This window comes from Hydra viridissima, unplaced genomic scaffold, assembly GCF_058129835.1.
Source record: "Hydra viridissima isolate aposymbiotic clone 2 unplaced genomic scaffold, HvirCarnegie_v1 scaffold_16, whole genome shotgun sequence".
Taxonomy (NCBI): domain Eukaryota; kingdom Metazoa; phylum Cnidaria; class Hydrozoa; order Anthoathecata; family Hydridae; genus Hydra; species Hydra viridissima.
The window spans coordinates 215,001-241,662 of NW_028324315.1; the positions used below are offsets into that span (position 1 = coordinate 215,001).

General features: G+C 30.1%; 2 protein-coding genes and 1 long non-coding RNA gene across 4 annotated transcripts in view; 1 reads left to right on the top strand and 2 right to left on the bottom strand.

Annotated features, from left to right (window-relative positions):
- LOC149877153 (uncharacterized) overlaps positions 1-23,100 on the bottom strand; it is a 34,016-nt gene extending 10,916 nt beyond the window's left edge. The window contains exons 1-3 of the transcript XR_016448018.1: positions 23,000-23,100; positions 19,416-19,482; positions 17,908-18,108 (exon numbers count right to left, since the gene is read on the bottom strand). The gene's annotated coding sequence lies outside the window, so the exon portion shown is untranslated. Of the gene's footprint in view, positions 18,109-19,415; positions 19,483-22,999 lie in introns of the transcript that reaches the window.
- LOC149877154 (E3 SUMO-protein ligase ZBED1-like) lies at positions 2,384-4,408 on the top strand. Its single transcript, XM_090074267.1, has one exon. The coding sequence runs from the start codon at positions 2,384-2,386 to the stop codon at positions 4,406-4,408; it is 2,025 nt and encodes a 674-aa protein (XP_089930393.1).
- Positions 23,101-23,570: 470 nt separating the features above from the next.
- LOC149877155 (uncharacterized) lies at positions 23,571-24,610 on the bottom strand. Of its 2 annotated transcripts, none has more exons than XR_016447745.1 (3): positions 24,467-24,610; positions 24,063-24,320; positions 23,571-23,885 (listed from the first exon to the last, which is right to left on the bottom strand). It is a non-coding gene; the product is annotated as an uncharacterized LOC149877155 (long non-coding RNA). The 2 variants fall into 2 exon arrangements; XR_016447746.1 differs by having other exon boundaries at positions 23,571-23,891.
- Positions 24,611-26,662: the final 2,052 nt, after the last annotated feature.

The window sequence follows — 26,662 nt, forward strand, 5'->3', positions numbered from 1 at the left end:
GCGGGTACCCGTAGACGGGTAATTTTAATAACTTCAGTTACCCGATATCCAAGCCTTCGGGTCGGGTAATACCCGAATTAAGCTACCCGAATATTACCCGTAGAAGTACCCGATCATCGGGTAATTTTATTACCCGATATCTTTACCCGAAAGTCGGGTAATAAAATTACCCGTAGAAGTACCCGAAAATCGGGTAATAAAAATACCCGATAATCTGGTACATCGGGTAATAAAACTACCCGATAATTCGGGTAATAAAATTACCCGATAATTCGGGTAATAAAATTACCCGATAATTCGGGTAATAAAATTACCCGAAATTAAGTAAAAAAATTACCCGATCCTCGAACCGAAGTTTTCGCGCGATCGGGTATTTTCGTTCATTTTTTTTATTTTTTGTTTTTTTGTTTTTTACTGTGTTTTTTTAAATTTAACTTTATTTCAATTCTTTTAATATCATATTTATTTCTATTTGTTAGTTCCACCCTGTCCGTGTAAGTATTAATTTTTAACTAATTAAAAGTTAATACTTACGTGAAGTGGGTGGAACTAATACTCCATGTAAGTATTAATTCTACCTACTCCATGTAAGTAATAATTTTTAATTAGCTAAAAATTGATACTTATATGGAATAGGTGGAATTAATACTCAATTCTTCACAGTTTTTTTTAAACATTGTGCTATCACCTTTTAAATATAAAAGTAAGTAAAAATTTCTTTTTTTAAATTTATTTACTTTATTATTTGTCCCCATAATTATGAAAGTGGTCTAAGTCAAAATTAAAAATAAAAAGAATTTATCACTTATTTCACACGACATGATTTTAAACTAAATATATTCAATGTAATTTTTACGATATCGTCAAAAATGAACCTTTAAAAAGTAGTTGTAATTACAACGTTATACGGAATTTTTTAATTTATTCAAATGCGAATCATTAAATATCTCGAAACAAGAAATATATGACTTAGACCACATTCATAATTATGGGCACATTTAATACGCTACCCGCTTTTGTTACGCGGTCATCGTAACTACCCGTAATTCGGAACTACGCAGTAGTCGTACTTTTTAATCTCGTACTTTTTTTCAAAACAAAATATGTAAAATAGTTTTATATTTTTCTAAAATTTTTTTTATGACTACTTTAAGGTCTTCTTTTTGTTAACTTAATTATGACTATTTTAAATCCTTCCTATAAAATTATATATATATATATATTTACATATTTATATATATGAATAATATTATTTGATTATTATTATTATTTGAGTATTATTTGATGTTTTTTATTAACATAACATACACTCTTATACAAGATGTCAACATTCAAGTCATATATATATTTATATATATACAAATATATATATATATATGTATGTATGTATGTATGTATGTATGTATGTATGTATGTATGTATGTATGTATGTATGTATGTATGTATGTATGTATGTATGTATGTATGTATGTATGTATGTATGTATGTATGTATGTATGTATGTATGTATGTATGTATGTATGTATGTATGTATGTATGTATGTATGTATGTATGTATGTATGTATGTATGTATGTATGTATGTATGTATGTATGTATGTATGTATGTATGTATGTATGTATGTATGTATGTATGTATGTATGTATGTATGTATGTATGTATGTATGTATGTATGATAACGAGTTATTTAATGGTTATTTAATGTTAGACAATATAAAAGAAAAAGGTATGCCATGCAAAACAATAACATTTATAAGTTTTATTTCTTTTAAGATATAAATTAATGAGTTATTAAATTTCGTTTACTTTTACTTACAGTATTTTATTTACAGTAGTTATTAAGTATAACTAATTACCTTTTCTTACCTTCTGTTATTTTTAAAAGAAAAGCTTTTTTAATATTTTTTTTTTTGCTTGTCATATATATTTGTGTGTGTGTATTTTTTTATATATATATTTTATATATATATATATATATATTATATATATATATATATATATATATATATATATATATATATATATATATATATATATATATATATATATATATATATATATAAATGTTTTTATATATTTATTTATGCCTATTTTGACGGTTTTTATTTATTTCTGACAATTTTATAAAATAAAGAGAAGCCTCAAAATATTTTAAGGCCTTCTCTTTACTATCTTCTTATTTCATTCATACTTTTTTTTTTTTTGCTAAGGCCTTCTCTTTTTTTACTAGTCGGGTAGTTAAATCGGGTAGTATGTTTTAATACGCGATCATCGGAACTACCCGAAATACGGAACTACCCGCTAGTCGGGTAATTTTTTAAAAAATTCGGGTAACAATGTATTTATTTATTTTTTTTTTATAAATTTTTTTCTTTTTTTTTAGATGACTAAACCATCAAAAATATGGGAATTTTTCACTAAGGACAATGACGACAAAGCCACCTGTAAAGAGTGTCGTAAAGAATTTACAGCAACGCAAGGATGTACAAGTGTTTTGCGCAAACACCTCAAAGGAAAACATGCAGATCTGTTCACAGAATTGGAAAAAAAAGATGCAGATAGAATGAGGGCAAATGACTCTTTTGAGGTTAATTCTGATGATTCTGAATTGCAATCACTAGGTAGACCATCTGAACCACAGCAACCACCTACCAAAAAGCCAAGAGAAGAACCGGAGAAGAGGAAAGCCCAGAATAAAAAGGTCTGGGATGAGGATAATATTCATCAAGTGAGGCTGATCACAGATATCACTAGGTGGGTGGTAGAAGAGATGAAACCATTTTCAGTAGTGGAAACTAAACCATTCATTCGCATGCTTAAAAGTGCTACCTTAGGCCAATACAATGAAATTTCAGCACATACACTGAGTTGCAGAGTAATTCCAAAAATCTATAAATTTATGAAAAAAACAATTATTGACTTATTAAATGCAGAAAAAGATGGACTTGAAGGAATTGCCTTAACATCAGATATCTGGAGTGCCAGAACAAATCATTCTTACATAAGCTTGACAGGACACTACCTAGACAAAAATTTCCGCCTGAGAAGATTCCTTTTCGCAATGAAGTATTTTCCAGAGGACCATACGGCGAATAACATCAGTGCCAAGATAACAGATATGGTTCACGAAATAGAGTTGAATCCCAAAACAGTGAGGTGGATCACCATTGTTACAGACGGCGCTGCAAACATTCAAAAGGGATCAAAAACAAATAGTGACATTAATACCAACATGTGGTGCGTCGACCACAAGATCCACTTGATTGTCACGGGTTCACTAGCTGCAAAAGACAAGGAAAAGAAAATGTACATATGTCCACAATGGAATCAACTTCACAAAAAGATGACGGGTTTGGTAAATTATTTTCACAACTCAGGAAAGAGGACAATCGATCTTGTCAACAAAGCTGAGGCACTTAAAATGACAACAACTAAGTTGGTACAGAACTGTCCAACGCGCTGGAATTCAGACTTAGCCCAGCTGGAATCAATAATTGCGCTTCTACCAGCCATGGAGCAAATAGTTGGGCCTGATGGTGACACATCTGGCTCAGAATTGAAAAAATTGATGCCAGACGAATCTGAGATTAGCAATGTCAAAACCATTATTAGAATTTTGAAGTTATTTGAAGTATTTTCAAACTCTGTTTCTGCCGACAAAACAGTCACCATCCACAAGGTTGTACCCATGCTTGTTACAATAAAGTTAGGACTTGAGACAACTCATAAATTGATGAAGGATCCCTTAATCCAAGAAATTACAAACTACTTTTTGCTGGAGATCGATAGAAGATTCCCACATTGTGGAAGTGTACAAATGGAGTACACTGTGGCCCATTTCTTGGATCCCCAAGCAAAAGGAGCAATGAAAGAAGGGTTAGACCGTTTTGACCTTGCGAGGAACACCCTTGTGAACACACTGAAGGACCTTGTTGACAGAGACCCCACACTGCAACCCACACCACCTGAAACCTCATCCCAAAACATAGAGGCCGCGGACTTTTTGGATGCCGACAGTTTGATGGCTAGTTTGTTGGACAATCACCACACACGAAGGTATGGAGCAACATACACGCACAAAGGAGGGAAATCAACTGCAAAAGAAAACGTAATAAAGGAGGTAGACAGATACCTTGGTGATGCACCAGCCGAGAAAACAGTGGACATTTTGGACTTTTGGAGGGTCAATTCAGGCAAATACCCTATGCTTGGAAGGCTTGCAAGACAGATTCTGGCTATCCCAGCCTCATCTGCTTCTTCTGAAAGAGTGTTTTCAAGTGCAGGGAACATTTGCACTGTAAGGAGAACAAATTTAAATGTTAGTAAAATGGAGCAGCTAATGTTCATGAAAGAGAACAGTAAATTACTGGATGAAATTTCAGATTTAAAATGGCCAGGCTACTTTTAATTTTTTGCTAATCCTGAAACTTGAACTCTTTCAGTACAAATATACTTATATTTTAATTTTTTTTGTTATTTGTAATTCAAAGTGAATTGAGTTGAACTGTTTTGGGTATTTTTACTTCTTCGGGTATTTCTACGGGTATTTCTACGGGTATTTCTACGGGTATTCTACGGGTATCAAGTATCGGGTATTCTACGGGTATTCTACGGGTATTCTCTACGGGTATTCTACGGGTATCAAGTATCGGGTATTAAAAACAATCGGGTATTACCCGATATAAAAAGAAACGGGTATTTTATAACTTTCGGGTAATTACCCGAATTTAAATATTCGGGTAATACCCGAAACAACTACCCGGATCCGAGTTCGGGTCTCGGGTCCCTAAGCAGAGTATATCAGAGTGTAACGCAAAGATAGGCTTTGAAAAAGCGTTTGAAATCTATTAAAAATCTGATTTTAGGTATCAACATCCGTATCAACCCTTACTTCAATAATAAGTCCATAACAATCCAAATAATGTCTTTTTTCAAACTCAAATTTCTATGCCACAGGGGATCGAAAAGTATTGAATGGCGTTTAAAAAGATATTTGAATATGACATCAAATTTAAATATATTTTTTGTTTTCGGTTATTTTTAAAACGATATTTTAACTTTTAGTTTGACATTCCGTAAGTTTTTACTTGAGTGTCCGACTAAATCTTCACCATAAAACAAGTTGCTACTGCTGCATTATCTTTTTAAGGTGGTCCTCCACAGAAAAGGCTAACTTTTGAAAGCAAAAAGTTTTTGATTTAATTTTTTCACCAAAAATGTGGTTCTATAAACTATTTACAAAAATCAACTTTAAAAAAAAAAAATGTCTCGGTTAGCCAATTATTTAAAAAATGAATGAAAAAACTAGCATTTTTTGTGACAAGCTAGCAATCAAAATACTTATCATGTCAAGCTGAAAATTGGTGTATATACTTATTGAGTTATATTAATCCGGATGAGAGAAGCATTTTATATCATTCACAGTATATAAAAAGTTACAAGATTTGAAACAAACATAGAAAAATTGGTGGACAAGTGGCCAACATTAGTCTCATAAAAAATTACTTTCCTTATTTTATTTTATATACCCTTCTCTCATCCGGATCCTTTTTAATTATGTGAAAAATCAAAAAAAAAAAAATTAGATAAAAAGCTTAAACGAGTCCAAAGTTATCATGTTTTAAAGATTTTTATTCGAAGCAAAACTTTATTCTGAGAAAACAACAAATATATAAAACAAAAGAATAAAACCATAATAAAAAGTTCACAAAAAACATATCAAAACCCTCCAGGAATATATTTAGAGTTTTTTTCTTCATCATCTTTGTCTAAGTAACCCTTTTTAATTGTTCTTAGTTGTTTTCTTCTATTTTTGACACGGTCAGTGGACTTTTGAAGAGACCGCTTTACAGTTTCTTTCTTCTTTTCATTAAGTTTCATAGGCGTAACATATCCTGTTAGATGAAACTTATTTAGTACAGAGAGGATTCCTTTAGGCCCTTCATTAAATTCAATAACAGATGAATTAACTGCAGACTCTAAGACCACTCTACCCACAAAAACATTTTTTGGGCAGCGTCTCCAAATAATCTGGTTGAGTGCCTCGTTGGCGTTTTGGGTCTTACCATGGAGACATTTTTTTAGTAAATCATCTGAAGATAAATCAGTAAAAGTTGGTTTCAAAATGTTAAAGACTGCAGCAGAAAGATTCACTTGCTCTACATAAGTATTTACACCATGAACTCTGTCTAAATGATACTTACACCAAGTCTCTGAATCTCTTGGGCACATATGGTGTCGCCATTCCTTGTTGTCAAAATCTGTGCAATGAAACAAAACGGCCCAAACATCTTTTTTCATAGCATACAAATTTTCAAGATTGTTTCTAATGGCTAGGCCATAGAAGTTGTGCATAGAATTGATCACAGATTTAGTTAACTTTCCTCTTCCATGGAGTGGTGTTTGTTCCTTTGTAAGTCTTCACAACCTTACGAAGTCTAATACCCATTCTCTTCTGTACATGGCCAATACATTCCAATTTTGTGATTTTAATGTTCAAATCTTTGTAAGGGTCGCTTTCAATTACATCTTTAAAGGAGGAACATGGTTTTAATTACGTCTTTAAGAACCAACATGGTTAATAGTGCATTGATGATTTGCAAACCATTCTGCATATTCTGGAGTTGACTTTTTATTTTCCCAAGAGACACAGCCATGGCAAAATTTTGAAAGTACTTCAACATCAATACATTTTTTATCAATGATTGTTGTTACTACTCCATTAAGGGAGGAATATCCTCGGGTTTGCCAAGTTCCATCAATGGTAACACGTTTTTGATTTGGGCATTCAGAATTAGAATGGAAGCTTTTAGCAGCTTTTAGCATGCTTTCACCAGCTGCTGTATGATATGCTTCCTTTATAGAACCTTGAGTGTGACGATGATAACAATTGTTTGTGATACTAAATACGTTCAAGCAAGAAAAAAATCTTTCCTTGGTTTCAAAACCAACACCAATCTCTCATGAGGCAATAATGCTTCTAATATTTATATAAAACGGCTTCTTCATTTTTGAACCTTCCTCTTTACTAATATATTCACAGGGTTTTGAGGTAAAAAATAGCTCTTTGTTTAAACAATATTCACAGTGTATTTCTAAAGAATGGGCTAACCCCTTTCGAGATTTTAAATTGTCAATAACTTGTATGTTTTTGTTGCAAGTAAAACATTTCCCAAATTTTTCTATAACGGTTTTAAAAATCTTGAAGTTTATTAAAATAAAATAAACAAATTTATCAACGTTATTATTCTCCTCTACATCTGATTGTGAAGACTCACTTTCTGTGTCAGAAGAAAAATCTACATCGTCAACAGTATTTGATATATCAATTTCAACTTCTTTGTTTTGTTTGTCATCATCTCTACCCACAATGTTTTTGTGGGTAGAGTGGTCTTAGAGTCTGCAGTTAATTAATCTGTTATTGAATTTAATGAAGGGCCTAATGGAATCCTCTCATCACTGCATATGGCAGATTTGTTGTGAAGATGCTGATTCGTTCTCTTTCTTTTCCTGTTAAAAATTTTCTTATTCCCCTTAGCCATAATTTTAAATATAATTCGTTTGGTACCAATACAAATGGGGTTGCAATATAAACAAATATCCAAGAGCTCCTAAAATTGACAGCACTTTTTTCATTTACGAACAACTATTCACAAGTGATGAATAAATAAAGAAAGCTTTAAAAAAAAAAAAAGTTTATAAAAAGTTTGAGAGTGATTAGTCCAACTCACTGATCTCTATAATAACTATAATTATTATAGAGATCAGTGGTCCAACTGCATAAACCGCAGCGGAAAAATGTGCTACGGGCGAAACAACCCTAGCGGTTTTACTAAAATATTTTTCCGGCCGTAAAACTGTTTACCACCGTAATTTTTTCCGACTATAAAATTTAAATTTTTTTCGATAGCTTTTGCTTAAACAAGCAAAAAAGTCTTTTTGAAACAGTTTTGGCTGTTTCTAATGTTACTGGTGCTCTCAATCCGAAAATCAAAACAGCTTTGCCCATCAAGTTTTTGTGTTTAAATATAGAATTATTTATATCTAATATCTGTGCGAATAAACATACTAAAACATACAGCAAATCTGGCTAAAACAAAAACTGTAGTGGTGGTAAATGGCATCTTCGACTTTATTTTCCCACCATTTTCTTCTTCTTTGCTTACCCCTACTTGTTTTATTACATTCCTTGGCAATGGTAATAATGATACAATACCAACAACAACAACAACAATAACAACAACAATAATAATCATAATAACAACAGTATTAATAATAACAATAACAATGATAATAATATTAATTATAAAAGTACTGATAATAATAATATTAGTAAAAATAAAAGTGATAATAACAGACACCATTAATGTTCAATGTACTCCTGAAATCACCTAAGAGTATACAATCTGTATTTAATAGTATTAATTTAAGTTTTAAATATAGATATAAATAAAAGTTAACTAAAGCCATAACTAAAGACTTTTATTTTTATGTTTATCTTAGAAAATAAAGGTTTTAAAGGAAGGAATCAAGCGCAATGACTGATTTCATACAAATCATGTAACACATAAATACATATCATTTAAGAATAAAACTTAACACAAATTAGACATTGAGCGCATGTAATAAATCCAGTCTAGAACTGTTATTAATTCATAGTTTTCTTTTTTAAAATTTTGGCGAGAATAGTGGAACCAAGCGCAACATGCTTCACATTGAATACTGCTACTGATTTGGCACTGATTTCTGGCTCTTCAAGTTTTAGTTTATCCCCTTTTCCATAGAATGTTATAGGTTTTAATAGTAATAATGCTAGATAAACATATTTTCAAAAAATTATCTAAACTTGTTTTTATTTTATCCCAGAGCTCTTGATCAAATTTTATTTTTTTCAACATTTAAATCCTTAAGTGTCCAAACAATAAAGTAGTAATGTTATTTTATGAGGGTATAAAACATCAGCAACAAGAGGAGTTGGCTCGGATATATAAATATTGTTTAAAAAGCAAAATGCTCGGATGATAAATATTGTTTAGAAAAGTTTAAAATGATCGTTCGTTAAATTCACGATGACATTCAATTCTTGGATCAAATTCTTGTAATGCTTTCATTTATGTGCTTTCCATATTATTATCATGTTTCATTATTTGCTATTCTTTTTTTAACAAATAGGTCAGTTATTAAACATGGATTGATATCTTTTCAAGAAGATTTATTTCAGGCACACGCTTGTTCAGTGCATGTTGGATTACACCAACTTATGTTACATTTTATAAAGGGTGGCAGTAACATGATTACAACCTTCTAAAATGAGATCATCTATGAGAAAAAAAAAAGTTGTAAAAGTTAGTGAGATTATTTCTTAAAATTCTTAAAACTGTATTTTTTACGAACACCAAGCAGAAATTAATTATTATTACTAAAGACAATATAAACTTTTCTTCTTTTGTTAATTTTTTGCGAACCACACATTTCGTAATATGCAAACAAAACATCTTTATTAAACCTGCTGTACAATAAAAGGGGCCTAAAAAACCACAATAAAAAAATGAAAATGCTTTTTGATCCTTGTACTTGCAGATTTCCAAATCAAAGTACTTTTTTTTAAGGATATACGAAAAAACATTTCCCATGTTATACTAGGCCACTTAGCAACTGAGTCTTTTCTGTTTTTCATAGATGCAGAGTTTGGGTCAATTAGATTTAAAGCTTTTAGATTGTTCGTATATGATAGATTAAGCTTTTCTCCTGTTCTTCTGCTATTTCTGTATTTAATTGCAATGCAGTAAATTCTTTTTGACAGATAAATTCAAAAAATCTTCCTAATTTTAAGTGGCATGTTAAACGATACTTTCAATGATACATTTCTAAATAAGCTATTTTAAACAAACAATTTAAAAAAATAAGATAAGCGTTTTCAAAAATCTTTTCTATACAATTTTACCCTGCCAAGAAAAACATTACATTAGGTGATTCATGGTTGTCTCTTAATTACGAAAAGGTCTTTTTTTAAAAAATGTAATAAATTATGCAAATAAAGATTAAGTCATTCTGTAAGTCAGGGATGGCCAAAACGAGGCTTACTTTTAACTTTGTCATCTTGTTAAAAAACTAAAAAAAAGTTTTAAGTAATGAACTGAAATAAAAAGAAACAACTCAAAAAAATCTCGAAATTTTCGAGATTTTTTGGTGACTTTTCAAACCCAATCTCGTAACTTCTCGTATCATCTCGTATCATCTCGAAATAAAAATCTCGATTGAAATTCCCAAAACGTTTCGAGACGCCTGAGCTTAGAAGTAAATAATGAAAATATATAAATATAATGTTGTAAATAATGAAAGGAACATTGATGTTCCTTTATTATGATAATTTATTTTCTTTATTATAATAATTTATTGAAATAACTTGTAAGTTGAAGATGATTACCTTTAACGTGCAAGTTACTCTAATAAATTAAAATGATTTTAAAAGTTTTCTTGATTGAAACTTTTGTATAAATACTTGACAGAATTTAACAAAACTTACGTAAAATCAATGTGTTATTTGGTTTGCGCTTAAACCGTCTCCTACACGTGTTTTTTCAAGATTTAAGTTCCATACTGAAACCTCTATTAAAACGTGCTTGAAACCTTGAAAGACACGTATTTAAAACCTCAATAAACACGTTTGAAACTTCTTAAAAAACGTATTAAACTCCAGTAGAATTCCCGTGAAATCAACGTGTTTTTGATATACGCCTGGATCGTTACGAATACGTGTCTATAAGGGTTTTTAATCCAAAGTGAAACAAGATATGCCGGCTGGGTAACTTCATTGGAACTTTGGAAGATAGCGCCTGAAGATAAGTATCCTCAGCTGAAAAAGATTATAAAATTTATTTCAATTTTTAGTTCAACATACACACGTGAATCTTTATTTTCCACTATGAAATTTGTCAAATCAAAGTATCATTCAAATCTAACCAGTGAACATTTGTCAGAATTACTTTGAACACCAACTACAAACTTGAAACCAGATTTTAAGGAACTCACCAGTAAAGTTCAGAATCTTAGTGTCTGATTGGAAAATTCATAACTGTTGTAATTTTGTTACTTTTTTAAAAGTTTATGATCTGCAAATGCTACTTTAAACAATTCTATAACTGGTTTTTTAGTGCGAGTAAAAGGGGATCAGATATTTGTTTAGCTTGGTTGAATTGCATTTTTTGAAACACTAAAGATAATTCGAAGTTGTAAACAATTCAGCAAATGTAAGCATTTAAATAAAGGTTTTTGCCGTTGTAAAAAAATTCTTTTAGTTTTTCTCTAAATATAAAAACTATTAGTGAAAATAAATTTTGTATGCAAAAAGTTTTTTAGAAAAGTTTGTTCATTTTCATAAAAATCTAAATTTAATATTCTGGAGTATTTTACAACTCCTATTTCGCCACCAGCTGCTAAATTTTTAAAATACGTTTAAAAAAAGAATGCACAAAAGTTTTCTTAACGAAATATTTGATGAGGATCTTCGGCTCATCTAAGTATTTAAATTAGAGGAATGACTTAGGAATTTTTTTGCAAACGTAACGATTAAAGATTAAAATTACGCATGTTCGTAAAATTAACTGAACGTAACGATTAACGATATCAATTAAATTGTGATATTGAAATTCCGACGAGAAATTGATTAAACTAATTCGTAACTTCCAATAATTTGCTCGAATGGTTCGTTATAGCTTACGTAAATCAATTAATTTGTTTGAAATTTCCGTTAAAAGTTACGAGAACCATCGATTAACTTATTACGATCATTTCCGTTGAATTGTCATAAAATTTTGAAACTGAACATTCTTACGATAACTACTATCGAAGATTTTTCTACAAACCCATTCATTACTAACGTGCTATTAAAGAATATTACACGCAATAAGAACAGTTTCACTTTTTTTGAGTTACTATAAAAATGTTTAGAATTTTAAACTATGAAAAAATTGTTAAACTTGTGTGTAGATGTATCTTCTAACAACAATTACAACTTGTCATTTGACTCCCTTGGGCAAGTCTTATTTTCTCAGTTGTTTCCTGGCTAGTGTTATGACATTGCTCTTCTATTGCTGAGTACTGAGACTGAAAGGTGTTTTGAGTAGCAATTGCTCCTTTACTGCTTTCATCATCTATCTCTTTCTCTGAATCCGAGACCTCAGTGTTTCCTTTCTCTTACGAGTCACCCTCGTTGACCTTACCAAACCATCGCCATATGAAAGATTTTGACATGTTATTGACACCAGGACTGTAGAAATTTAGTTGAAAGAATGTAGGTAAATTTCGTAGCTGACGAATATTTACGTATACGTATCATAAATAACGATTAAAATACCAGTAACAAAAAATAAATTTCATTATTAATACATCAATAAATTCAGTAAACTTAACGATACTAATAAAAATACCATCAAAAATAAGACTTTAAAAACTCTATTTTTAAAATGATCTAGTATGTGGAACACAATTTTGTAAACAAATAAAGTTGTATAAAAAACACTATTTATAAAAAGACCCATATCGTTATTTACTTAAACGCAACTTAAACGCAACTTAAACGCAATTTAAACGCAGTTTAAACGCAACTTAAACGCAACTTAAACGCCACTTAAACGCCACTTAAACGCAACTTAAACGCAACTTACACGCAAGCTATTAACGGAAGTTTCGTAACTGACGTAAGATACATATTATTACGATTGAATCTTACAGTAAATTAGAATAAGATCGTAAATCACGAATCAAATAACGACTTTTTTTTCGAAAAATGCAACTAATTTAATCGATTTGCAGAAGATCTGACGCAAAAAACTGACGCAACTTCGTTTAATCGCATTCGTAAGTCTCTTTTCTTATTTAAACGTGACTCTTACCACAAAATCAGGCCAGCGCTTCATCCAGCTTTTTATAAAGACTATTTTTTTAATAACTTTTTCTCAAAAGTTTATATTTCTAGCTAACCATGTTATATAAAACAAGACACCCGTCAATTTATTTTTGGGTTTAAAATACTTCATTTTAAACGATGTAAAATGGCTCCTGTTTGTTAAAGAAATGTCCTTTGCTCCTGCTGTGAATTTGGAAGCATTCAGGCTGAACAATTTGTTTTAGTATATTAAAAAGTAAAATGAATGCTGATTGCATTTTAAATAACATTTCATTTATCAACTGGCGAAAGCCTATTGGTTGAAACTATAGAATATTCTTCTAAAAAAAGAATCCTTACAGGTTTTTAAAAAGTAACAGAAGGACAACTTATAATGTTAAATGTTTCACTCAGGGTTGTACTGAATTAGAACAAATAAAAAATTCTCCTAGAGAAACTTTTTCAGACAAACTAGTAACAAATGCCTTTACACAGACCAAACGCAGATGGTTGTGTGCAAGAACTATATGGTTCCTTGTTTGGCTGCAAATTCTGATAAAAATTTATCATTCGTTATATGTATATTTCCACCGAGGTTTATTTTAGGTAGAAATGCTTTAAGTAAAGAGGAGAAGAATAACGCGAGGAAATGTCCGCGGCTAAAGTCAACTCTTAAGAGTCAAGTCTAAACTTGCTGTATAGAGATTTTTGGTCAGTTTATACAAAAACTCAATTGAACGCATGCGCATGCATGGGAACTATTTGCTGAGTTCGCTCACACTTAAGATGACCTTGCAACAGTGATGATCAGGTTTAAACTTTGGCGCAAGTGCATACTCAAAGGAACAACCATTTCAATCGCGTTGTGCCAATTATTTTATTTCACTTCTCTTAAATATTTTGATTGATTTCTATAATTGTAAAAGTTTTCTTTTAAAGTATAACGTGCATTGAGCTTAAAAAGATAATTAAAAAAAGTTAAGTTTAGTTATCTCATATTTTCCATAAAGTTTTAAGCTTGCTAAACAATATTTAAACTTATATGCCAGAATGTTTATTAGATGTTATATTTCAATGACAAATAATCACTTAATATTGCATTACAAATAAAAAGTCATTTATGAAATTATTGCTTAAATTTGCAGAAGAATTCACACTTCAAATATTTCTTTAAATTATTGTATAGGTTTGTATAACATTTTAACTAAAAAAGTGAGTACGTTAAAAAGTTACATAAGCTTAAATATAAATTTTGTAAACTTATCTAAAAACGTGGCATTTAAATTCAATTTCATGTAATGTTTAACGCATGATGACAAAACTATTTCTTTTGAAATGATGTTTAACAATGGTGTATCAATAAACAACTCAATTCCTACAACTTTTTTTATTCCTAATGAAAATTAAAAAACAAGATGGCATACATAACAAGACTCTACACAGATTTTTTGTGTTACCCAATTAGTTAAAGTTTCAGCTCTGTTAGATTTCAAGAATTCTATTTTATGTTTTGTAACAGAATTATCATATTTCTTGTTTTCGGCCGAAACTCCTATGCAAAAAGAAACTTCAAGATAAAAGTCTTTTAATTCCCTCTCATGATCTTCTTTACCGAGATACATTTCCAGCATTACTTTATTTTCATTCCCGCGAAAAGTAATTGCTGGTCGTAAGATATAACCGTTGTACATTATCCATTTATCAGATGTCCATTTCTTCAAAGCTTCGTTAAACGTCATTTTTAAACTGTACATATGATACACTGTTTTCTCTTTATCTTTAAAACTGCGAAAATGAGGTTTTCTAAAACCAAATACAAGTGTCCATACAGCAGTTTCATATCTTAGAGATCTGTTCAATCTCTCATGCGATTGATTATTACGCTTTGTAAGAGAAGGATATGCAATTGCCTTGATGTACCAGTCTAAGAATCCAGACCACTTGCATAGGATTGGGTGAGTATGAGACAAGACAGTTGTTAGAAACGTTGTATCCATGTATTCATACCGACATTCAGCAAGCAAAGCTTCGATGTTTTGTTCTGTTTGTCTACTTTCATCAGCTTCTAACCAGTTTAACACAAACGTCATCACACTATTTTCATGAAAGGCAAGCCATTTGTCAGACGTCAATAGCATTAACAAGCTTGAGAAGTGAAGCTTGTTTGGTAATTCACTACATGCAATGCATTCTAGCGGGGTAAATAACTTGATGAGGTATTGGTTGCAGCAACTAACAAAAAAATCTTTTGTTTGAACATGCCCGAGAGAAATTTGGTAGAAAGTTAAGCGATCTAACACTGAATTGCATTCATCGATTGTTGCAATACTGATATATTCAACCATTGCAGATCCTTGTTTAAGAAGTGTATCACACATATATCGATCACCATATTCTAAAACCTTAAGTAGTTTAAAAAGGCCAATATTATTTAACAAATCAAAGTCGTAAAAAGAATGAATGAGCAACTCCACATATTCACTATCACCAGGGTTTACTCTCAAAGTAATTTCTTTTTCATATTTTTCTTTCATAGAAGTTTCATAAAGTAGTTTTTCAAAGAATTTACTGTTTATGCCCAATACCAACTTGTGAACTGGAAAACGAACTTCGTCATTGCAATGTTCAACCTTGTTATCTACAAGAGGTTTAGTATATATATATATATATATATATATATATATATATATATATATATATATGCTTGCCATATTTATTTTTTTTACATTAACATCAACACTTTCATAAAATTTGACAGTAAAATTTGGTTTATTTTCTTTTTAATATTTTAAATTCTAAAATTTAGTTTGAGATTTCAATTTAATTTGAGAAATTAAATATTCGATTGTTAAATTGAATAATTTGAAAAAGTTGAAATTCAAAAAGTTCATTTGACACATAGTATGCTTTATGAGTATTAACAAGGTAAAAAATGCTTTTGAACCAATTAAAGTTAAACTTAGAACTAATCAAAGATGGTTTCCAAAATTTAGCAGTGGATGCTATCATAGGCGCCGAGTTCATGGGGGCAAAAGGGGCAGTGCCCCCCCCCCCCCCTCCCCAGGAAATTTATACTAATAATATATTATCACGGATTATCATGAGGGCGAGAGTATCTATTCGCCCCCGAGGTAATCCGTGATAATATATTATTAGTATAAATTTCCGGGGGGGGGGGGGGGGCACTGCCCCTTTTGCCCCCATGAACTCGGCGCCTATGGATGCTATGATGTTGAAAACGAGCAACGCTCTGGAAAACCTCAAGAAGCCTAAAATTGATCATTTGTTAGAGTTGCTTAATGAAAATATACACCAAATGACAACAGAATTAGTTCAAAAGCTTTCAGCTCATCAAACAACTGTTTCTAAGCGTTTTCATGAGCAAGGAAAAATTTTAAAATGTCAAAAATGGTTATGGGAAAGAAACATAATTCAACGATTGAACAGTTGCATTTCTTATTTGGCAAAATTTTTGAAAAAAATTATTTATGGAAAATGGTTACTGGAGATGAGAAGGAGACTTAATTTTAGAACCCTAGTAATAAAAAAGAGTGGTTAGGTTGTGGTAGAACAACGATTGCAGCTCCAAAAAGAGGCTAATACTTTGATAAAGTGATGCAAGAAGTCTGATGGGATACAAAGGTATATATTTTTTGAAGTAATTGAAAAGTATTATAAAACGAACTTTGTTTTACATTATTATCTTGTTATTATTGTTGGTTATCTGGTTAGTACAAGAAAGTAAAACATTGCAGATTTGATTTTCAAGATATTTTCAGGATGTGCCAGTAGGAACTTCAGTTGTGCACACAGGCATTATCTATGGGCAACTTTTGGTAAATAGCTTGTAAAGTGATTGTGATTGCGAAAATATACTTATAACTTTGCTGAAGTTATTTTTATAAGAAAGGTGAAGTGACTTTTTATAATTGTTTTATTAGTGCCAGTAAACTACAAGCGACAATTGTTTTAGATAGAAGAAAGACACTGCGATGCCAGATATAAAAAAGACTCAACTGAAGTATTTTTGTTTATTTTGAGTTTTTGTTATTTTTGTTATATTTGTTTATTTTGTTGTTTTTTTGTTTTGTGTTTCAATACTTTTGATGCCTACTTTATGTGCATTTAGCTCGTGTTAGAACAAAAATTATGCTGTTAGTGTTCCACGTTATAAACAACTTTAGGAAGTTTAAATGAAGCAATCTTAAAAAAAGAGCTGTACACATGAAGAGCGTTGTCATATAAACTAATTACACAAATAATCATGATGAGTTAAGGTATCTGCGTCACAACTTTAAATTTGATATTATTAATACTAGATTTACTATCTATAACTTGATCTAGTATATTGTTTGAATAGAAGTATAAGGAAAAGTTGGTTACAAATTAACGAACAATATCTAAACATTAACCTAAAAGCATGTAAATAGTGTTAAAGTAGTCTAAAAGTTACTAGCTTTCCTAGATCTAACAACCTAGGCACTAGTAATCTAGATTTCTTTTTTGATTGTGATTTTTTCTTTATCTAAATACTGTTCAAAACTAATTTATGAATAAAATTAATATCTATAACTTAAGTGAATTTGCATTCATTTCTTTTTCATTGTCGAGGTGTTAGCCTTGCTTTTTGTGCCTTGGGTTGATTTCCATTAATTTGAACGTTTTCTCCATCCGCCAGTGTTTTATGTTAAAAAAATAAAACTAAGTGACCAAATTGAGCAAATTGATAAGATTAGCGAGGTAAGAAATTTATATCACCAAAACTCTGGACTTAATTTCTTTTTGTTCTCAAAACGTGGTGTTTTTATATTTTTTCGTTCGCATAGGAAGGGAGCTTAAGTACATAATAACGCTTCATTATTTTTACAGCACATATAGATTATCTAAGGTCTTCAATTCGACCTTCAATAAGACCGTGGGAATTAAGTTTCAAGCAAAAAACATTGACAAACATATTAAATTAATATTTAAATGTTTTATTTTGTTGAGAGAAAAAGTAACAAAGCTAGAAATATTTACCGTTAGATTCACCTTCATTAAGTTTATTGATTTCGTCTGGTGTGTCCTCGATAATACGCAGTGTTATTTCGCTTAGAAAATTGTTTTTGTAAATGTTGCTGAGGGACTCAAGAAATCCTTTCTTGATTATGGAAGGCTTAAGAGCTGTTATGGTACCACACTTATGTTTTTGAAGATTCTTGGACTCGTCCATTATTTTGGTCCTATAAAAGGAAGTAGCGTATACGTGGTTTAAACATCACGTGATGTATAAACTGTGTTCATTTTTTATTATCGCATAAATAATTATTTAATTACTACTTGGTTTTAACTGAAAAAAAAAAAATTTAAAAGTATTTAAAATATTTGAGTGGCATCCCCTTGCAGTGACTACCGTGCTCCTTCATTATCATATTTAGAAGCTAATTTCCAAAGCAATCTCATCAGAAAAAAGAAGAATAGAAGAACTTTTAGCATGAATATAATTTAGGTATGACATTTAAATACTTTCTGTTAAACAACATTATTTATTTTTGCTTTTAAAATCTCTGCAGCTTTTATAATTATGCAATTGTTTCTCTTTTTTGACACAAATTTAACACAGTGAATATTTCAATAATAATTTCAAGTTCGCTTATGAAAATTGGAAAAAAAAAAAAAAATTTGCCTACAAAACAAATATTATAAAAGTGAGTGGAAACAAAAGTCGAAATGGTCAGATTATAGTCGCAAATCAGATAGATTCAAATGATTGTTTTGGAGTTGGGTTGATGGAGACTTGAATAATATTCGACAAAGATTATCGCATTTTTTCATGCTCGTCATAATAAACGATACATGTGCAACCTTCAAAACCATTTTGGGACCTTAGCTATAAAGGGAAATGTCATAAAATTGGTAAGGAAGTAGTCGATGCAAATTTATTCACCATCGAGAAGACTTTCCTATTAGCTATGGGTTTTGCATATTATAGACGAAGCTCTCGTAAAGACAAGCACATTTTAAAGAACAAGCACATTTTAAAGACCCTCCTTACGAATTCATTGAAAAAACAGCATTAATTGTAAGATTGACAAACAAATTGTTAAAATAATCGATGCAAAGATAAATGAGTATTTAGATTTAAAGAAACTGGACTGTGCAAGTCTGCTTCCTCTAAATATTTGGGGGATGAGGGGTACAGCTGGGTTTTCTTAATATTATCAAGTGCTACCAAAAGGATGTCAAGATGATTCAATCATATTTTCTTCAACTTTACCTTCAAATCAGTGGGGCAATCAGAAGCAATTTAAGTGGTATAATCATTTACCTTAAAGTATTTATATATCTTTAAGGTAAATGATTAAACCATATTAATTTTATCTTGTTTTATTAAGAAACGATTGAACTAACAAGTTCAAACTTGTTGGCGTTGACTTTGTACTAACTATAACATGAAAAACTTTGTACTAAAAATAAAATAAAAAATGTGTCATCTACTGGATAGTCATTGATTGTCTAATCTGTAGAGCAACACGAAAAAAATATTTACTTGATTTACTTTTTCTTCTTTTTCCTCTTCCTTCGCTTCTTTTTGACTTGAAAGTCTTTGAAAAAGTCTAAAAGTATTTCGTAATAGATAATTCTAGGAATCGTCTATATTTATTTAAATAAATTAAGCAAAATTTATTAGCTAATATGAAAAAGTTAAAAGTTAATTCATTGAGAAACTCAATATATGTAAGTATGAAACAATTTTATTATCTAAATAAATCATGCGAAATTGTATCAGAGGAGATATTTCTTAGAAATCTATTTTTGTTAATGAATTCGTTAATTTTTCCGATTAAAGTGTTTGAATAATAAAAGCAAGTTGTAAATATTTCATGTACGGTGTAATGCAAGATGGTTTTAGTTGAAAAGGTGAAACAGTTTGTGAAGTTATTTGCGTAGCAAGTCGATAAGACATCAAGAGGGGGTGTTTGGTGACACTGTTAACCACATTTTCCATGAAATACTTACAACCTACTTGGAGCGATCAAAAGACTTTGCCAAAAGTATTCAATTGGTTTCCAGAATGCGGGTGGATGACAAAGACTACCTTCAAACAATCATTTGAAAAATTATACAAAAGAACATACGACTGGCCACTCTTGTTCTTACATGATGACCATACCAGAACTTCCACCCTTGGAGTAGAAGACATAACGCAGTTGGAAAATGCATGCTCGTTTCAGCCCTTAAAAATTTTTTTTTTAATTTTTTGATCTAAGAAAAAGGTCTTGCGCGAAAACATGTTAATGATCAAAAAGAAACAATCCGTAAGAAGATTTTATAAACAAATTGCTGAAAAGTTATTCATTCTTGATCATGAAACTAAGAGCACAATTGATCCTTCTCAATAACCAGATTATGACATTGACAATACTTTTCTTATTGTCAGGTTTATATTGAAGATGAAACAACGAAAAAGTTGACGTTCAATGTTAAATATTTGGTGTGACAGGCGATTACGCAAGATGGTCAAGTTTGTTAACATTACGTCACGTAAAAACGTGTAAAAATCACCAAGCATGCTTCCTCAAATAATATGTCAAGCGCCTAGGTCCAAACAAACCGAAGCTGGACCACTACAATATATTCAGCCGGTTACGGTTACCTTTAACTACGCATGAAAGGTGTGCGTTTATCGAAATTAGTAAAAAAAAAAAAAGGATTACTATACCGAAGAAAGCAATCCGATAGCTGTACTCCATCTAAGACTGAAACTTTGCATTGTGTAAGAAAAACTACGAACAGCTGAACAAGAAATGTGATACTATTTCTAAACTTAAGAACACTTGGATAAAAGTTTTGAAGGAAGTAGCCAAGAAAAAGGGTGCTATTATGTTTGTTGATTTGATGCGTAAGCTGTACAATGGTGATCAAAAAGGCCTGCTTTTTGTTATTTTTTATAGGAAAGTTCATGTGGTTTTTTGAAAGTACGAATTATGACTTAGCTATTTGATAACTTTGAAGTATTTGAAAAACTATGCCACTCATAAAGTTCTAATTCAAGTTGCGAAATGCTGAACGGTAGTCTATGACAGACACTTTGAAAAGAGATGCTTATAGATAATCTTGCAAGTTAAATATGATTAGCAACGAGGGTAGCTGTAACTTTGAAGCTAGAAAGTATGCCAGTCTTCCATCATCCACAGATACATGTATTATGCAGAATGTTAAGATGCAAGGTTCAAAAGAGAATAAAAATATTCGAAAAAAGTTTTTGTATTCATAAGAACAACTGCATGCAGCACTTAAAGCTTTAAATAAAGATGAAAAAATTTTGTGTCAGCAAAAAAGTTTAATGTTCCAAAAAGTACCTTAAGCGACAAATTATCTGGTAAAAGCCAACCCAAACGCCAAAACTCTGGCATTAAATCATATCTTGGAGAAGAAATAGAGAATGAATTGGTTGCTTGGTTAATGCAGTGCGCTAACATGGGATTTGCGATAACAAAAGTTATTAATGAAGGCAGTACAAAAAATAGTTAAAGGGCAAGGTATAAAAATGCCATTTAAAGAAGATATCCCAAGTAAAAACTGGCTTTACAAATTTATGCGCCGTCATAAGGAATTATCACAAAAACGAGCAGAGCATATTAGTAGAGCTAGAGGTCTTACAACTGAAGCGAACTATTCGAGGCTTTCACCGACTCCTCTTGGATCCCTTGGCCATATTTTGTTGTATTCTGTCAGGCTGAGCAAAAAAATGCCCAAGGGCATCAACCAATTCAGTGGTAAGTACCGAATTTTGCGACAAATATAATGATAGTGGTAAAAACATAATGGAACTTCAAGTTGATGCACATCCCAAGGATGAATAGATTGTATCTTATTTCTTAAAGTTTGCATTAAGTTCTAGAGAAATATTCATTCGCTATCACTTCTTGGTATGCTAGAAGAAGCGACATCAGAAATTTAACATAAGCAATCAATAAAACATCGAAACCATCATGCTAAAAAACGATCAAGAGTCGATAATTTACATGATGACTTCTTTCCTACCATAAATTGATCAGACAAATTCATCAGTTCAATATGAATGACAAAAAGACAACAGCAAAATATGGCAAAGAGATTTTATTATCATTATTGTCGTTGTTATTATTGTTTTTGTTATTATTATTATTATTATTATTGTTATTACTATTATCATTACTATTATTATTAATACTATTACTATTATTATTATTATCATTATTATTATTCTTCTTCTTCTTCTTCTTCTTCTTCTTCTTATTATTATTATTATTATTATTATTATTATTATTATTATTATTATTATTATCATTATTGTTTTTCTTATTATTATCATTATTATTATTATTATTATTATTATTATTATTATTATTATTATTATATTATTATTATTATTACTATTATTATTATTATTATTAATATTATTATTATTATTATCACTATAATTATTATTATTATTATTATTATTATTATTTTTATTATTAATATTATTATTAATGTTATCATTATTATTACTATTTTTATTATTATTATTTAGTGTTGTTGTTATGGGGTCATTGTTGTTTTTATTGCTATTGTTATTATTATTATTATCATTATTATATTTATTGTAATTTCTTATTATCATTATTACTTTTAACTTTATTGTAAATACTGTTTTTAATACCATTATTATCATTATTATTGATATTACTATAATGATATTCTCCACAAAATCTAATTAAAAATATGCGGAAGCATTTTTTTAACTAGATTTTGTGGATGCCCAGGAATAAAATAAAACAAGTAGCGGCTAGCAAACAAGATGAAAATGGTGGGAAAATAAAGCCGAAGATGCTATTTACCACCACTACAGTTATTGTTTCAGTTAGATTTGCTGTATGTTTTAGTATGTTAATACTCACAGATATTAGATATAAATAATTCTATATTCAAACGCAAAAACTTCATGGATATATTTGCTATAATTTTCGGACTGAGAGCACCCAAAAACATTAGAATCAGCAAAACTATTGTAAAAGTTTTTTTTTTTTTTATCGCCGGTTTGTGTAATCATTAAATAGTTAAAAATGGATTTTCACAAATTTGAGTATCAAACAAATGTTTACTCACTTGACTTTCTTTTTCCTCTTCTTTTTCCTCTTCCTTTACTTCGTTTTGTTTAAAAATTATTAAAAAAGACAAAATATATTTTGTAATAAAAAATTCTCGGAATCATATATATGAATATATCAAATCAATCAGCTGACATAAAAAAGTTAAAAATAAATTTAATGAACAACTTCACTGTATGTGAGTATAAAATGAATTTATTATCTAAATAAATCATGCAAAGTTGTATTAGTGGAGATAATTCTTAGAAATCATTTATTATTAACGAATTCGTTATTTTTCCAATATAATTAATATAATTACTAAGCTCGGGCGTCTCGAAACTATTTTTGTTACGAGACATTACGATGCGAGATCTCGAAATGACACTGAGTTTCGAGAATAGTTTCGATCGAGATCATGGTTTTCACAAGTTTCGAGAATTTGTTTCGAGAGGTTACGAGAAGTAACGAGATTCTCGATTAAGAATTGGCCACAAAATTTCCCTTCTCGAAACGTGACAATTAGACGAGAATAACGAGATTTAAAATATTTTTTCGATATTTCTCGAGATATTACGAGACAAGTTTTCTAATTTTTCAAATATATTGAAAATTCTTGGAACAAAAGGTTTTTTGTTCATTTTTGTTCCTAAATTTTGATTAAAATAACAAAACACTATTTCAATGGCCACTTAAGCAGCCATTAGCAGTCCTCATCGTGAAACATTCCACTCTTTTTTCAGTTTCTACCAGAATGAAGGGAAGGTTGCATCTGGCCAAGTACTTGGGAATATCTATGTCTCCACATAGCTGCTCTTTGTCCTGCGGCTTATACCTCATGTATGCATCAATGTTTTTGACTTTCTCAGGTGTTGATGGTCGTATCGCTCACCTTCGTCGTACAACTAAAACTTAAAAAAAGTAATAAATAAGTACCTTTTTTTGTAAAAACTAAAAAAGTTTTGGATTCATAAGTAAACAATAGAAAAATGATTCAAAAATCCTAAATCAACAATGAAATTAATACTCAGTAAAAACAGTTTAATACAGGTTAATTAAAATGATTTAAAACACCAATTCACCTGCTCTAGATTCTGATAGGCAACATCTCCTTAGCGCTTTATCTCTTCCTTTTCTTTTTCCAAAGCCAGCCAGATTACTGAGTGAGAACTAATCATGTGACGCCTCATACCACTGGTGTTTCCATCTTTAAGCTTAAAGACATTGCCACAGTTGTCAATGTTGCACTTCGCAAAAACTTTCTCAATGCCATTTTCGATGACTCTTTCCTTAGGAAAGTGCTTCCATATTTCTGTCCTTGGACGAACTATGTTGTTAGACTAAAAGTATGAATTCAAATATCACTATCAAAATCAAAAAAAAAATTAAAAAAAAAATTTTTCAGGACAATAATTAAATACATCCAATCTTTAAAAAGTTCTAGGAACTACAAAAGAAAACTTCCACTTTCCCGGAAAATGATTACCAAAATTTGTAATGCAATTAGCCAGTTACTTTAATACGACATTTCATCTACATGACAATGCAAACTTGTATGTGTAAATATGTTTATTTCACTGACATCATTCACTTTTAACTTTTAACTTAGTCATCTTATTAAAAAACTAAAAAAAAGTTTTAAGTAATGAACTAAAGTAAAAAGACACAACAAAATAAACAATAAATTATAAAAATATATAGTAATAAAGTGTTTTCTTACCTGATTCTTTGTAAAAAAGATGATAATATTGTTGAATAACAAAAAAATATTATATTTTTAATATAATTTTAACTAAATTCATTAAACTTTTAAAGTTTTTTAACTTTTAGCTCTGTTTACAGTGCAAAAAAAAAAAAAACAATAACAATTCAGCTGTCACGCGCGTCAATTCTCGCTCTATCTCGGAATGAAGTAAATACGAGATTCTCGTAACTACTCGAAAAAAACTCAAAAAAATCTCGAAATGTTTGAGATTTTTTGGTGACTTTTCAAACCCAATCTTGTAACTTCTCGTATCATCTCGTATCATCTCGAAATAAAAATCTCGATTGAAATTCCCAAAACGTTTCGAGACGCCTGAGCTTAGAAGTAAATAATGAAAATATATAAATATAATGAAGTAAGTAATGAAAGGAACATTAATGTTCCTTTATTATGATAATTTATTTTCTTTATTATAATAATTTATTGGAATAACTTGTAAGTTGAAGATGATTACCTTTAACGTGCAAGTTACTCTAATAAATTAAAATGATTTTAAAAGTTTTCTTGATTGAAACTTTTGTATAAATACTTGACAGAATTTAACAAAACTTACGTAAAATCAATGTGTTATTTGGTTTGCGCTTAAACCGTCTCCTACACGTGTTTTTTCAAGATTTAAGTTCCATACTGAAACCTCTATTAAAACGTGCTTGAAACCTTGAAAGACACGTATTTAAAACCTCAATAAACACGTTTGAAACTTCTTAAAAAACGTATTAAACTCCAGTAGAATTCCCGTGAAATCAACGTGTTTTTGATATACGCCTGGATCGTTACGAATACGTGTCTATAAGGGTTTTTAATCCAAAGTGAAACAAGATATGCCGGCTGGGTAACTTCATTGGAACTTTGGAAGATAGCGCCTGAAGATAAGTATCCTCAGCTGAAAAAGATTATAAAATTTATTTCAATTTTTAGTTCAACATACACACGTGAATCTTTATTTTCCACTATGAAATTTGTCAAATCAAAGTATCATTCAAATCTAACCAGTGAACATTTGTCAGAATTACTTTGAACACCAACTACAAACTTGAAACCAGATTTTAAGGAACTCACCAGTAAAGTTCAGAATCTTAGTGTCTGATTGGAAAATTCATAACTGTTGTAATTTTGTTACTTTTTTAAAAGTTTATGATCTGCAAATGCTACTTTAAACAATTCTATAACTGGTTTTTTAGTGCGAGTAAAAGGGGATCAGATATTTGTTTAGCTTGGTTGAATTGCATTTTTTGAAACACTAAAGATAATTCGAAGTTGTAAACAATTCAGCAAATGTAAGCATTTAAATAAAGGTTTTTGCCGTTGTAAAAAAATTCTTTTAGTTTTTCTCTAAATATAAAAACTATTAGTGAAAATAAATTTTGTATGCAAAAAGTTTTTTAGAAAAGTTTGTTCATTTTCATAAAAATCTAAATTTAATATTCTGGAGTATTTTACAACTCCTATTTCGCCACCAGCTGCTAAATTTTTAAAATACGTTTAAAAAAAGAATGCACAAAAGTTTTCTTAACGAAATATTTGATGAGGATCTTCGGCTCATCTAAGTATTTAAATTAGAGGAATGACTTAGGAATTTTTTTGCAAACGTAACGATTAAAGATTAAAATTACGTATATTCGTAAAATTAACTGAACGGTAACGATTAACGATATCAATTAAATTGTGATATTGAAATTCCGACGAGAAATCGATTAAACTAATTCGTAACTTCCAATAATTTGCTCGAATGGTTCGTTATAGCTTACGTAAATCAATTAATTTGTTTGAAATTTCCGTTAAAAATTACGAGAATCATCGATTAACTTATTACGATCCTTTCCGTTGAATTGTCATAAAATTTTGAAACTGAACATTCTTACGATAACTACTATCGAAGATTTTTCTACAAACCCATTCATTACTAACGTACTATTA